The following is a 14,499-nucleotide window of genomic DNA, read 5'->3' on the forward strand; positions in this document are numbered from 1 at the left end:
CAGTCTACCTGATGAAATGCAATTTAGCGTGAAGAACTGTTTCTAGTATTTGTTTCATGAGTTGTGTTATAGCTTTATTTATAGTGTATTTTATATTTGCACTTCATAGAGTTTGGTAAACAAGGACGATTGCAAATTGTGTGGACTCAATTCGGAACATACACTATGTAGGTTCAACACAAACAATTGACGACAATATATACACGACACAATACGATTTAAATTGGATTGTTTTACTTTCGTTATTCATTTATCGAAGACCAGAAAACTTTATTCAGTGTGAGCGAAATGATTTCTGTGATTTTTAGATTTGACCGATTCAGAAAAAGCCCCTTTTTTGACGGACCTAGGAGACGGTGCGCTAACTTGTCAGCTACGAGTAAAATGGATAATGGATTTGGAATGCCAGGTGCAGTCATGAAAACGACTATGTATGGAGTGTCTCTCGGATACAATACTAATAGGGATGTCCGTCCAAGAATCAAACAGCTACATATCCTGACTTATGAAGTAGTGCAATCAGGATTGATGAATTGAAGACAGCTCGTGAATCGGAAGTCGTGGTGATAATGGAGTAGTTGGTTTAGGATTCGTCTATCGAATTGCTTTTCATATTGACACTGTTAAAAATAATATATTTACAAGCAAGTTGAAGCTAAAGATCTGTATCCATGATGAGATATACAAAACTAATGCGTCTCTGTCTTAAATATATATTAGCAATTTAGAAAGAAAGAAAAAATATTTATTTGTAAGTTGTATTTATTTTGCAATTATCCTTTATTTTATTTATTTTTACTTAAATTCTTTTTCAACACAAAACACTCCCAGATTATATAATATACAAAGACAACTCAATTCACTTATTTTCGCCCTCATTCCGTATTTGCAAAATAATACTGAAAATAGTTCATCGGAACGCTTCAGAGACAGACATTTATGAAACTCACAAAGCTTTTCAAGCTGAACAATAGATATGCAGACGCTTCAAACCTACATAGGCCCATACATATATGTATAGACTTATGCAAGCATATGTATTCAAGTTCTAACATATGGCCTATACTTGTATAGGTCTTGCACTGAATGGACGTGCAAGACCAGATGCAAGATTTCTAAGGACAATGCCTAGCCTGCTTCTATCTTATTCGATAAAGCAGCTTCGGGAAATTATTTGGGTATCTTGATCGAACTAAGGGCATGTGGTTGTTTTGTTCCCTGTGAAATTGAATTCGCAGTGCAGTGACTCGCATTTCCATGGCTTGATATAGACTAGACATAGGGTTTTAGTATATGCTAGTATCTTGAGGATGTAAACTTGGGTTATATCCGAAAATATTCACAGTTAAAAAAGAAACACAGTCGTTAAAGAAAACTTTTTACAACTTTACTATAATTTAAAATGTTGAATAAAAACCTTATTACAGTTTGAGAAAAATAGCGAAAAATCAAGCAAATTAATTAATATGTAGGTAATTGTACATCCATATATAGTTGTTCTTTTTTAATTATTATAAAGAGAATCTTTGCTTTGAATAGGCTCCGAAATTGCCGAAATCTTTAGATGGAAAAATTCTTTCACGGTTAGAATGCCACACTATCGGCGGGTAACACCGTCTATGTTTTATCCGGTTACAGGAAGAAGTTCCCTTTAGACGCAGTTGACACTATGAGAAACAGTTAACTTTCCTAGCACTATAGAATCAGGATGTTATCGGAACATTTAATAAGTATGCAAATCTTTTAAAATTGAGTTTGAACATAACATACGATGCATCTTCATCTACTGAGCCTTTTCCCAACTATGTTGGAGTCGGTTTCCAGTCTAACCAGATGCTTACCTTGAGTACCAGTGTTTTATAAGAAGCGACTGCCTGTCTGACCTCCTCAACCCAGTTACCCGGGCAATTCAATAACACCCAGGTAAGACTAATTGTCAGATTTACTGGTTTCTGATTAACCGTAACGACTGCCACAGATATTCAAAATATGACATGTGATGCGACGGTGAAAAAAACCTTAGTAAAACTATTTTCATTTTCAAGTATTTTGGGTGTGCTGACCGATCATCGCAAAATCATTGACCTAAGTTTCAAAGCCTAATGTTAGGAATTATTATTTCCGCCAAAGCGTCATTATCTGAGCGTTCGTCATCGGACACATTACACAAGAGAATGCTTGCTTTGTTGAGCACATTTGCTATTTAGAGCAGCTAAAACAATTTCAGAGTTCCCTAGAACACAATAACATACAATGTAACACAATTTCACTGAACTACTTTGACGTAGAAGTAGATTAAGGAACAAGGAAGAAGCAAAAAAGACTAGTCAAAGCTTTGTCAGTGTCATTGAAGAAACAGGTATAGCAAACCTAATTAGAATATCTAACTAAAACATCGACTTATGTATCAGAAAACTTTACCGTAACGAAAACCATCGAAGCATTTTCCGTCATTTTCCTACTAATTCGAATGTATAGATTGAAAAAAATCTATGAAAGTAAAATTAAATAACGAAACGAAAAAACAACTCAAAGCGAGTATTTTATGCGACATGAGCTGAGCAATGGTTATCAAATTATAGCGACGGCTCCGTCTAATTCGGAGTTTTGGCTGCCCCCACCCTCCCCGCGTCGCTCCTGCCCCCCTGAGCTCCCTTCAGCTCTAAGCTCATTTCCTGTGTGCCGGCTGGTTGTATTAATTTTAAATTAAGTATAGATAGAGGTTCGTGCAGTCTCGCAGCGCCTCGATCCGGTGATGTAAACAAATATCTATGTACCTATGTAACAGGTGGGGTGTACATGTGTGTGTGATACACAGATTATATGCGATAGTCACCAACACATGCATAAAATGTACAGTTGATTTTACAGTCGTATTTTGACTTAGCAAATTTTGCAGGTTTTATTAAATATCCGTTTGATTTAGAAATCCGATTTAATGTGTGGTATCGATAGAATAATGTTTTAATTGCTTACCTTTTGCTTTTTTATTATTTATGATTACATAAAATTTAATAAAAGCGCACATTTTACTGTCAGTTATTACTGTTATGTTTTCTTTGGTAAACATTTTAGCTATCAACCCATTCCTGTACTGACAGTAATAAGTCATATAAGACTCACATACCAGACATTTATCTGCTTTAAAAGGAAATCTGCTAAGAAGTAGAGTAACATACAGAATTTCGATTTCTAATTTAGTTTTCAGGCTTTTGAGTACAGTGTTGATATTAAATTGCCCATAAAAAAATATTACACATAACCGTGATAAAATCCAGTACAAAAAAACATGGGACATTAATAAAACTAACTTATTTAAGTGCAATTTTCACTTAAAGTCATGTTTGAATGAATGCAATAGTACGGATTTGCAGTTATTACGGGATCCGACGGAAAGCGTCGCGACAAGTCGATTGCCATAGGGAACATATGAGTTAATATCCAACTAACGAATACTACTTAGCAGGTTCATGGACGTATAAAAGACACTTTAATTTTACTGCTCACATTCCACTGCTTGGAGAAATCACCAATCATGATTTTGTGAGATGTACGTATTTTAGCTAAGGCCTTTAGTTATAACTAATACATCAATTAAATCATATCGTTCCCTAGGAAAACGTCATCCATTTAGCAAATGGTGAAGCAATGCTATTATATTTCGCAGCCTGAATTGATTGAAAATGCTAAACGATGTACTGTGGTCAGATTTAGAGTAACAATCGAACATTATTCGAATTAAGTAACATCATGTTATTTATTACTAGCTCAAAAGGGTATTGGGTTGCCCGAGTAACTGGGTTGAGGAGGTCAGATAGGCAGTCGCTCCTTGTAAAGCACTGGTACTCAGCTGAATCAGGTTAGACTGGAAGCCGACCCCAACATAGTTGGGAAAAAGGCTCGGAGGATGATTTATTACTAGCTCAGTTCCCTATCCTTGCGGATAAAAAGTCTGTGTCCTTTCTCAGGCTGTACCAAATACCATTGATATCAGTAGCTTTGACGTGAAAGCGTGATAAGCAGACAGAGTGACCCCGGAATTTATAATTAAAGTAAGGATATGATCTTCATTTGTCTACTCTATTTATTATCGGAGTATCTCTGACCGGGTACCGATTTTTATTAATTACTAGCTTCCGCCAGCGGCTTCGCCCGCGTGCTGTGTTGATAAAAAGTAGCCTATGTGTTAATTCAGGGTATCACCTATCTACATCGGTCCAGCCGTTTTTGCGTGATTGAATAACAAACATACATCCATACGTTCTCACAAACTTTCACATTTATAATATAAGTTAGGATTTAATACGTGCATGTAACGCACATAACATATCATGGCTGACTGGCTGTTTTCTCGCGGTTTCTCCCGCGTTCCGAGAGAATTTTTTTTCGTACCTGGATAAAATATAACCTATGTTACCGGGGGCTAATATAACTTTCCAATAGGAAAGAATTTTTCCGATCGGTTCAGCAAATTCGAAAACGGACAAACAAAAAGATATTTACTCACACTACAAAGTGATAGAGTATAGAAATACATCAACGCTGAAAATGTATGCAATTTAATGTTCAGCAATGACAGTACTAAACTGAAAACTAACAGCAGTTAATTAAATTTTAATGAAATTTGTGCAGCATGAGAAATCGGACAATTCGATTCGCCGGTGATTCCCCTGCAGCTATTCGATTTCCTATCGCTGCATAACTGCCATTGAAGTTTTGATTCCAATATTCACATATTTCGATAGAAGCCGAGGCATGGGAAATAATTAAAAGCTAGACTCGTAGCTATTGGGGATAATATTTTGAAATATTAACTGTAGGTAGTAATTTTCATTGCAAAATCTTCCTCTAACAAATTATCTATTTCATTTGCTAAAATAAATGCTTTTCTATTAATATTAAATAGAAGTTCAACAAAAGTGGTTGTAAATTCGTTAGATTGCTTATAATTAATTTTGTTTGTAAATACCTTTTACCTACTGGTTTAAATGAGTATCAGTGTGTGATTATGGCATTAATAAAATGATAATAATAGTAAGCTAATAGGGAAAACAGTGTTCTAAGTTCAAAGAGAATTTTGAACGCTGAACAAACCGTGTACAGCTACCGTGTAATATGTTATCAAAATCTCCTCCAAATCATCACCCAAAAAGTGAAATCAAACATCACAAAAATAGAAAAAAAGTAGGCTTTAATCCACAATTTCAGTTTTACGCAGCCCGGCGAGGGCTGGCACCGTCGCAACCGGAAGTGCGCGGAACGGCAACGTCGCACTGGCATCGATCATGGCTGTACTCACACAGGCACGCACACATACACAGTTCACGCACACAGAGAACACTCTTACAGCCTTGAGGTGTTTGCTTGTTTAAATTATTATTTTTACGCTCCTCTGATGTATGGGGTGAAATAGACACGAGATAAGATGCGAGCAAATAATAACCTGATACAGGATTTGTTTGTTTGTCTCAAAAGATTTTTTGGAGGGTTTTTCATGATATTTTTGGGTTGTTCGTCTTGAAATTAGTGAAAAACGGATACCTGCGTAGGCTTAATGTATTGTATATAAGAATCGCTTTGTAGCATTATAAGTTATGAATAATGTCATGTGCGTTGAAAAACTTAATCAAACATTGTTTAGCAGTAGTCGTTTTCGTAGATAAGTTAATTTACAATGTTTTTGGACAATTCCATGTTAGAAGTAAAGAATCCGTAAATTTTCAAACGCTGAGTAGATTAAAATCAAAATACCTCATAATATATTTATTTATTATACATATTAGAGTACAGAAACCAAACCAAAGCAAGATAATAATTATTAAGTAAAAATATGCTAAAATTAGTAGTAGTAGTCTAGCTGTAAAGTGAAATTTTTAGACGCCATGCTAGAAATAAATCCATTACTTACGAAGATATCATTTAGACACAAAGCAAATACAACGATAAGTATTTTTTTTAAGTAGTCGCACTTTAAAACCTTAGCAATAGCCCACCGAGGCGTCGGATCGCCCTACGGGACACTAGGGGTGATCAACACCATAGATAGTGTGTTCTACCCACCAACATCCATTAATGCCACTAGAATACAGTACCCCACTCAATTAGCTTCATAGCTTCACGGTTAGGGAAGAAAAAGGTGAATAAAATAGAGGACATACTGTAGTAAGATATTTTTTTACTGTCTGGGATTACTTTGATACTCGAGGAAAATAAAATATCTGTATAATTAAGGTGCATTCTTTGACATAAAAACTACTTGACGGATTTAAATGAATGATGAATAAAAAGTCAAGAACCTGAAAAAGGAGGCTTTCTTTTTATCCGACTGCAGGAAATATGTAGCGTTACCTCGATCGTCAACTTCACAAACAGCTAGTAAACTTAATAAAATTATTAAATAGTCATGCAAAAATTAAATATTTTTCTAGTGCTGGGCAATCCAAAGGTTTAACAGTAGTTTAAGGTTTAATAGCAACAAAACCATTTAAAACAAGGACATACTCAATAGCTTAAAATCGACATCGACACATTTTGAAACACATAAGTGTCACAGTGTATCTCTCAGTATGAATACCCCACAGACTATTGCTGGAATAATTTAATACAATGGCATATATAATATACAACATCAATAGTAGGTATATAACAATGAAGTTCCCAAGAGACGGCGTTCTAAAGCATTATATTCTTCGGTCGGCGTCTATCAAACGAGTAGGTAGGTATCTACCGATAGTAGAACATACAGCCAATCGATAGTATCGTACTGTGAGAACTTAGTCCTATATGTACGTAAGGCTATGACCTAGAATTAGGATTCTGATTGAGTTTCAATGATTAGCTGTGGAAAGACTTATTTGGGATATAGGTAGATAGATGTATTCTTTATTAAATACACCAAATTAAATATTAAAAAAAAAAACTAAAATATTACAATGGGTGGTTATATTGGTAAAAGAGATCTCTTACAAACCTTTGGATGGATTTAGACGAAAGAAACAACCATATACGAGGTAGTTATTTCTATTTTATTTTTTTTATTTATTACACTTTTTGCACACATTTTACACAAAAAACAATGTACAAAGGCGGAATTATAGTTCGGCCATTCAGAGAATGCGTTCCTGACACGTCGCGATTGAACTGACGACGTAACTACATTCATTGATTATTGATATAATAATGTTGTTTTAATGCTCCTCAATTGTTAAAACGGTAAACAACCAGCAAAAATATTTTTATCGTAACTGCAACGCCATTGCAAAGTTACGTCGTCAGTTCAATCGCGACGTGTCAGGAACGCATTCTCTGAATGGCCGAACTATAACGCCTTAGGCGTTCTATGTACCTATATAGTAAATGTATTTCTTTTTACATTGGTCATGCTTAAAGAAATTGTAATGATAACAATATTAGGTGGATAATAGTACGAGTAAGCATGATTATCTGATTACCGCGGTTTTAGTTAAAGTCAATATTGACAATGATCAATATTGACAGTGTTCTGCAATAGGCAAAGATAAACACTGTTTTAGGGACCGTCGAATCTAATCGTCAAACACACTATTTAGTAAACGCAGTGCTTTATAAATAATTAACAGCCTTACTTATAAACGTGAATTAAATAATAAGTAATACTTAAGGGCTGTTTAAGAAAATTCTTACTTATAAACGTTGCTTAAGCATGTCTTAACTAACATTTAATCAGTACTTAAGGCTTTAAGTAGTGATTAGTTAAAATGTTGCTTAGAAGGTGATTAGAGATTTTTATAAGTAAGGGGGTAAATATATAAGTTTTTGTTTAGACACAGTATACATAAATTTAGACTAATGTTTAATCTCATCATCAATCATACAAAAAGAAAACAAAACTTTACATAACTATTAATAAAATAATACCTACAATAGTACTTCGTAGCAACAAGATGCTACAAAAGTGATAGCTGTAGCATTGTCGTAGCAGCTACGCCTCGTAGCAAAGTCGTAGTCAGCCTACGCTGCCGATGCAGTACAGTAATAGCACCGTATTGCGGTGTCTACGCTTCAATGATTTTCGAAGTCTTGCAAAGATGTCTGGTGAAGATATAACTTAGAAAAAATTTCTATAGAAGGTAGAGTACAAAATGTAATGGGAGCTTTTTTATAGTGTTTCTAGTTCAGTCAATTTAATACCATTAAAAAAAATAGTATTTTTTTAGTGCTCTCATAAAAAACGAGCATTGTTTGACGACTTTTTTAATCACCTGTAACCTTAACCTTCACCAGATTAACATTATTGATTCGATTATAAAATTTTACGAGTCTAAGGAGCCGGTCCTTTGAACAATTGTTTGTCCAAAAGCTTTTGTGTTATGAATCATAAAAAGTGTAATTTAAGTAGTATTTTCATCCTGTCGACTGGCAGGCTCGTGGGTCGTGACCGTAACCCAGCGGCATAAATTATAATAAATCGACCACGGAGCCACAACACTACCCGGCCTTGTTTGAAGATAACGTGTACGAGTGGTCAAAGCCATTTGATTGCGATTTTGTCAAAGGAATTTTGTGTCTATAGGTATTCCTGTTTGTACCACCCAAAACCCTCATTGTCTTCAAATGAAATGGACATATTGACGAGCACCCAAAATGAGACAATGCTCAAACAAAATGTTTACACGCAACAACACCTGAAAAGCATTGTGCCAAAATACAAAACACAATATGCCTAAACCCAGCCAATTATATGGACAATTATCGAGATAGGAAAAGGCAGGCAATTTATAAAAATAATACAAAAGGGACACAAAGGCGGTCATTGTTCCAGCCCGAAATTCGAGCGGGCGAATTAATAAAAAAAATACAATATGCGACTGACAAACAAGCCGAAACGAGTGCCAACTTCGATAGGCAATAGGCTTTTAATAAAAACGTTTTATGCTCTTTGAAAAAAAGCATCGAACGGTTCCATTTTCGCCAAACTGTGCGACGGCGGCGCGGGGCGTCGGGTCCCACAAAGCCTGATTATCGGCGCTCTACGTCATTATCTACCGCCCACCGTGTTTATTTTTCTCGGATAAAGATTAGCCGGAGTGTTTTGCTATTGGCGGGGTGGTGTGTTGAGGTGAGAGGGGGCGTGTTGAGGCGTGGTTAGGGTTGGTCGCCGCCCCGTGCGCCGGCCGTGCAGTCACAAAGTTTGTCGTAGGGCGCGCCGTACGCACCGACATGTGGCACCGCTCGTGAATCATGCTCGATATAAAAAGCTCCGCCGACTATCTCAGTCGCTCGGGCACGTTCACCAACTTCTCTATGTTATTTGCGGGTGAATATACCTTATATTATCTTATTGTATTATTGTAATGTGTACTGTGCAGTGTCGCGTGAAGTGTTGTGTGATGTAAGCACGGTTTGGTCAAAAGGTCGTAAGTACTAAGGATAGTGTGGATCAGTGCCAATATTTAATCAGTGGCTTTATATAGACTAGCATTCCCTAGGTATTTCTATAGGATATCGTTTGATTACTATGTTATACAATTTGTCCCGAGGTCCTTTAGAATGTCAGCCTGAAATAGATTATTTTTTTAAATAATATGACCCACGTTAAGTTATTCTTAAAATGAAATTAATTTTTCGTTTTATCTTAGCTTACCTATAGACCTATAGATATATTTTCATATTATTAAATAATAGATTCTAGATTTAGCTTACATAACGAAAGTATTTACTGTGGGTACCTAGTCATAGGATTTGTTTTGAGTATTTTAGTTAGAATGACATTAGATATATAAAAAATAACCTTATTCACCGTTAAGAATAGAAAAAAAATATGTTCTCTTTCTGATGTTTTTTGATAAGAGAATAAGTAGTATTTAAGTAGCTAGTAGGTACTAGTCTTCATTACAGATGGTATAATTTTGAGTCTAGTTACGTTGAATCTAGATTCAACTAGCTGGTGTTACTATAGTTTATTTACTTACAGTTTAACTGATTTTAGTAGAACTCTGCTTTGATAGCCCTCATGTTAATAATTTGTTACTTTCTTGTCCGTTTTAGAAACATAAAAGCTGGCGCACACTACACACTTTTAGTCCGCTGATATTTTTTTTTTTGGGATCATAAATTAATATGAAAATGACGCATACAAAGATCTGGAATTCAGCCGGTATCAGAATCAAGATTTTCTGTATAAAAATGTTTGCCAACCGTCGGGTCAACTATCGGCCCACTGTTTAGTGACCAGTGTGCGGAGACTCTAAATCATAGTACATACGTCTATATCGTATTTTACATAGATCGTATTTTACATAGATTTATGTTTTCATGGGTTTACCTCTACTTATATAAGGACTTCACTTACCATGTCGGCTCAATGAAATCTTTATAGAAGTAGATAATTTTGATACTCACATCAACCGAATTTTAGCAAAAAAACTTATTTAATTTTTATTTTTACAATACCTAGTTTGAATGATAATAGTTTTCACAAAAGTATTAGTTAATTTGTGACAACATTTAAGGGTTTCTTTACCATTTTTGGTGGCCCCATTTTTAGCCCCTTTGTAGTCTAAAATGTAATTTATATTATTGCTGATTTTTTATGTAGTTACCTTACATTATTTATTTGAGGTGAAATCAGGCGCACCTTCCGACTGCTTGAGTCGCAACTATCAGCCGTCTTTTTACAAGCTTTTATTATATATCTATTCTATATATATATATATTTGACGAGATAAAAAAAATATAATATCTCCTAATAGTTGTTTGGAAATTAAGCTTTTGAAATAAAAAAAATATATATAATACCAGAGATTAGTGCATACAAACAAGTTCCTCTGCTAGTATCAAAATAAGTATTTTTTTATGAAAGTCGTACACAGAGAGAATTGTTACTATTTTAACTAAATAAAGTGTACCTACCAATTTGCGAATGCCTCAGTGTCAACAATTTCTATTATTTAATATTCAATTTCATGTAACGTTTTCACAAAATTAAATGTTCAAACAAAAATGTGAACAGAATTCGAACGTTTGTAGATGACAACGGAAATAGAGCCTTCCGTGTGGACAGCTGTCATTGGCCAATAACGTTGCCATGTTTAATACGAGAATATTACCAACTAGTTCTATTCTGTAACGTGTCTTGTTGAAGCCGAAGGGAGATGAAAAAACAAACGACGGACAATTCAATTTTTGAAACAAAAAGAAGACTTTTAGAGCTTCTAATGTCTACAGTGACTAAAAAGGCTTTGAAAATGGTTAAAAATTAACATTGTTGAGCATAACATATATACATCGTGCGCATGCTATGATATAATCGCAACAGTGTCTGCGCTTTGGCATCATTACATTAAAGTTTTCATGGAAGATGCTTACAGTGCTAAATCTAATCAATCGAACTACCAAGGACTTAACAGCAACATCAGTAAGGCACGCAAGATGTTAGAGCCCTATGTCCCGTAGATTAATCTTTATGCGTTTTTCAGTTCAGCTGTTCTTCGATATGTCTCCAATTCATTAAAACAAATAACTATTCATTAGACCTTTTCCTCGGATTAACATAGTTGCAGCTTATTAAATACGGAATGAATAATAAGGAGTGGTTACCACTGTGAGCTTTGAATTTAGATCGGCATAAAAGTATAGACTGTCAGCAGTCTTTCCTGTAAGACAGAAAGTAGCTGAAAGAAAGAAAGGTGCATAACCAGTATTGCACAAGTCCTCGTCAAACTTAATGACGGCTCGCAACTAATTTCCGATTATGAGAACACGTGCGTACTATGCCTGTGCTACCCCTCGCGCATCTTAGTCACCCGGGTGGGCTAAAGTTTGGCAAAAACTAAATATTGTAAATGAAATGTATCAGAAAGGCACTCCACATAAGAAAGCCAGCATCTGCATACTGCAAAGCCTACTTTACAACGTAATATACTAAGAACAGACACAAGACGATACATACAAACTTTTTATCTCTGCAACATTTTTTTAAGCCGTCGTACTCACCAGGCCCTTAGCTGCTAGTTTCTATCTAGTTTATTACCGTCTTTTTAACGGATAATGGCTCCTGTAGGATCCTCAAGTCTTTCACCACCTGGATAATTTTCCTGCTGAGGGGTATTTTGGCACCTTTTAAGGACTGAAAGCCCTCGGGGGTAGTTGTCTCGGTTTGAAGGGGTTGAAAGCCTTTCACTGAAGTGTGGAAATGAGCATTACTGTCTCACTTCATGTCGTGGGGAAGCTGTAAGAATGCTTATCTGTAAGAGACGGATCAGTGGTTTTGTATAGCGGTAAATAAAATTGTTATGGTTCTAAGGGTTGGTGGAAAAAATGCCTATATTTTTAATGTTTTATGCTGTATTATTTGCATGATTTTTTTTTGTAATAATTCCTTTTGTCTTTTTATCTATAATTCTGGAATATTTTCCCATACCCGGATAAAAATAGCCTATTTCTATGGTCTCACATTCATATAATATAAAGCCTCTCTAAATTCAGCTCGTTTACTATGCAATTGAAACAATCAAAAAGACGTTCGCATTTATAATATAAGTTAGTTTAAAAAGTATGAAATGTAAAGTGCAGGCGTAAACAAACCGACGCGGACGGTAGGGCGTGGTGAGATAACTGTGTTCACATTGAACGCCTCTCCGACGGCTGCTTCAGGAATATAAACTAACTTGACTTAGAGTCCTATGTCCCCTAGATGGGGCAGAGAGCATCCACAGTGCTCCGCCATCGCGTTCGGTCGTGAGCTTCGCGCTTTATTTCGCTCCACGTTCTGCGTATAGCCGCTGCCAGGATCGTTTAGGATTATAAACGAAGTCCCAGGCTTAACTGAAGCTGAGTCGAGAGCAGAAAAAGCTAGTAACTTTCACCTATTACTGTCAACTGCTTCCATAAGCGTCCCAATGAGCTTCAGACTCTTCGTTACCTTCTTTAAATCCACCGTGATGCAGTACGTCCTACACTCGCCTCACTCTTTGCCTTATCGTGTTATAACTATATGGTATTTTAAACTGACGGACACATCCTCCCTTAATCAGGGCGTTGTGATATGTCTCCTGCAAGTAGCATCTCGTACTACATAAATACTATAATTATTTTTAACCGATTATAAAAAGGAGGATTTCAATTTGACCATATATTTTTTTGTTTCATAATACCAACTTGATGATTGGATTTAAATCATCAAGATTCAAGTGACTTATAAATTTTTTCATCGTCAATTACTTCTCAATGCCACGACTTATCATTCTCTTTAGGGACTTCGGCCTCGTAGTAAATAGATGCTTACTTCTTATCTTATAATAAAAATAGCTTGGGTTGTAGCAAAGCGGATAAGGTTATGTTAAGACACTCTCTAAAGTGATACTTTCCAAAAATTTTTGCTCTTTCTATAAAATAGCGCTGATAAAATCATATTTCTTCGAAACAGAAAAAAAACTGATAGGTAGGCCCCTTCCTAAAATAATAAAATTATAAAATTGCAATTTCGTCACACATTTAAGTATATAATTTTCTAATTTATTTATAAATATATACCTAATTATCGTTACAATCTTACCCAACTGAAATAGTTTGGTGTAAGATAATACAGTCAGGTATGCAATGTGATGCAACACAAAATGCTCCTATATACAGACGGATCAGGACGGATGCACTTGGCAACAGTTCGGATGAACTTCCGATGCGGATATTGAACCCGTTATGCATCAGTACTGGGAGCGAACCTGATAAACTGGAAGTTTTAGTTTAACTGAAAACTTCGTAGAGGTAATATAGTTGGTTACGTGTGATACTAGGCTGCTCAGTGAAACATCTTTTTAAATAAAAACTAATGCAAGTGGCATTAGTTTTATAACTCAAGAACGGTCGGTTCGTAGTAGTTTTATAACTCAAGAACGGTCTCACCTATTCAAACCCGTAACAGTTCCTAATATTAACGTAGGAATTGAAACAACTGCCTTGAAGAACATCGAAGATTTTATAAACATATCGATATTTGATCTGACACAGCAGTCTTCTTCTTAGAGATTTACTATTAAAACTCTATTCTAAAATATCAAGAAGGCTTTGGTTTTGTTAAATGTAAAACACATATTTTTTTTTGATCTCATCTTTGTTTTTCGTCAAGCAAGGTTTACTACTCTACCTCAATCAAATTATTGAAGTAACAATTAAATTTAATTATATTTGTAGGTGGCTCATGCAGCTTCAATCTTCTAATGAATACACGAACATTATTTACCAAAGACTACGTTTATACAGAGAGTCAAAAAAGTTTCTGAATTTGTACCTGTACTGAACTGTATTTTATTTTCAGATGCCTCTTACAAAAGTACTTGGTCAACTCACGCTACGTCACAAGGTTCGCAAGGTAAGGCTCTTTGACTTATATATCTATAATTATTTCTAATTAGCCGTTTTCCCGCGGTTTCACCCGCGTCCCGTGGGAGCTACTGCCCGCACCGGGATAAAAGGTAGCCTATAGCCTTCCTCGATAAATGGGCTATCTAACACTGAAATAAA

General features: G+C 35.5%; 1 protein-coding gene across 2 annotated transcripts in view; it reads left to right on the top strand.

Moving 5' to 3' along the window:
• The window catches only part of LOC124645012 (DNA-binding protein D-ETS-3), a 57,819-nt gene that overhangs the window by 17,933 nt on the left and 25,387 nt on the right, over window positions 1-14,499 (top strand). For both annotated transcript variants that reach the window (XM_047184738.1, XM_047184739.1), the window contains exon 4: window positions 14,294-14,347. In XM_047184738.1, the coding sequence (XP_047040694.1) occupies window positions 14,294-14,347 (54 nt within the window). The remainder of the gene's footprint in view (window positions 1-14,293; window positions 14,348-14,499) is intronic.

The sequence above is a fragment of the Helicoverpa zea genome, chromosome 31 (genome assembly GCF_022581195.2).
Source record: "Helicoverpa zea isolate HzStark_Cry1AcR chromosome 31, ilHelZeax1.1, whole genome shotgun sequence".
NCBI lineage: Eukaryota > Metazoa > Arthropoda > Insecta > Lepidoptera > Noctuidae > Helicoverpa > Helicoverpa zea.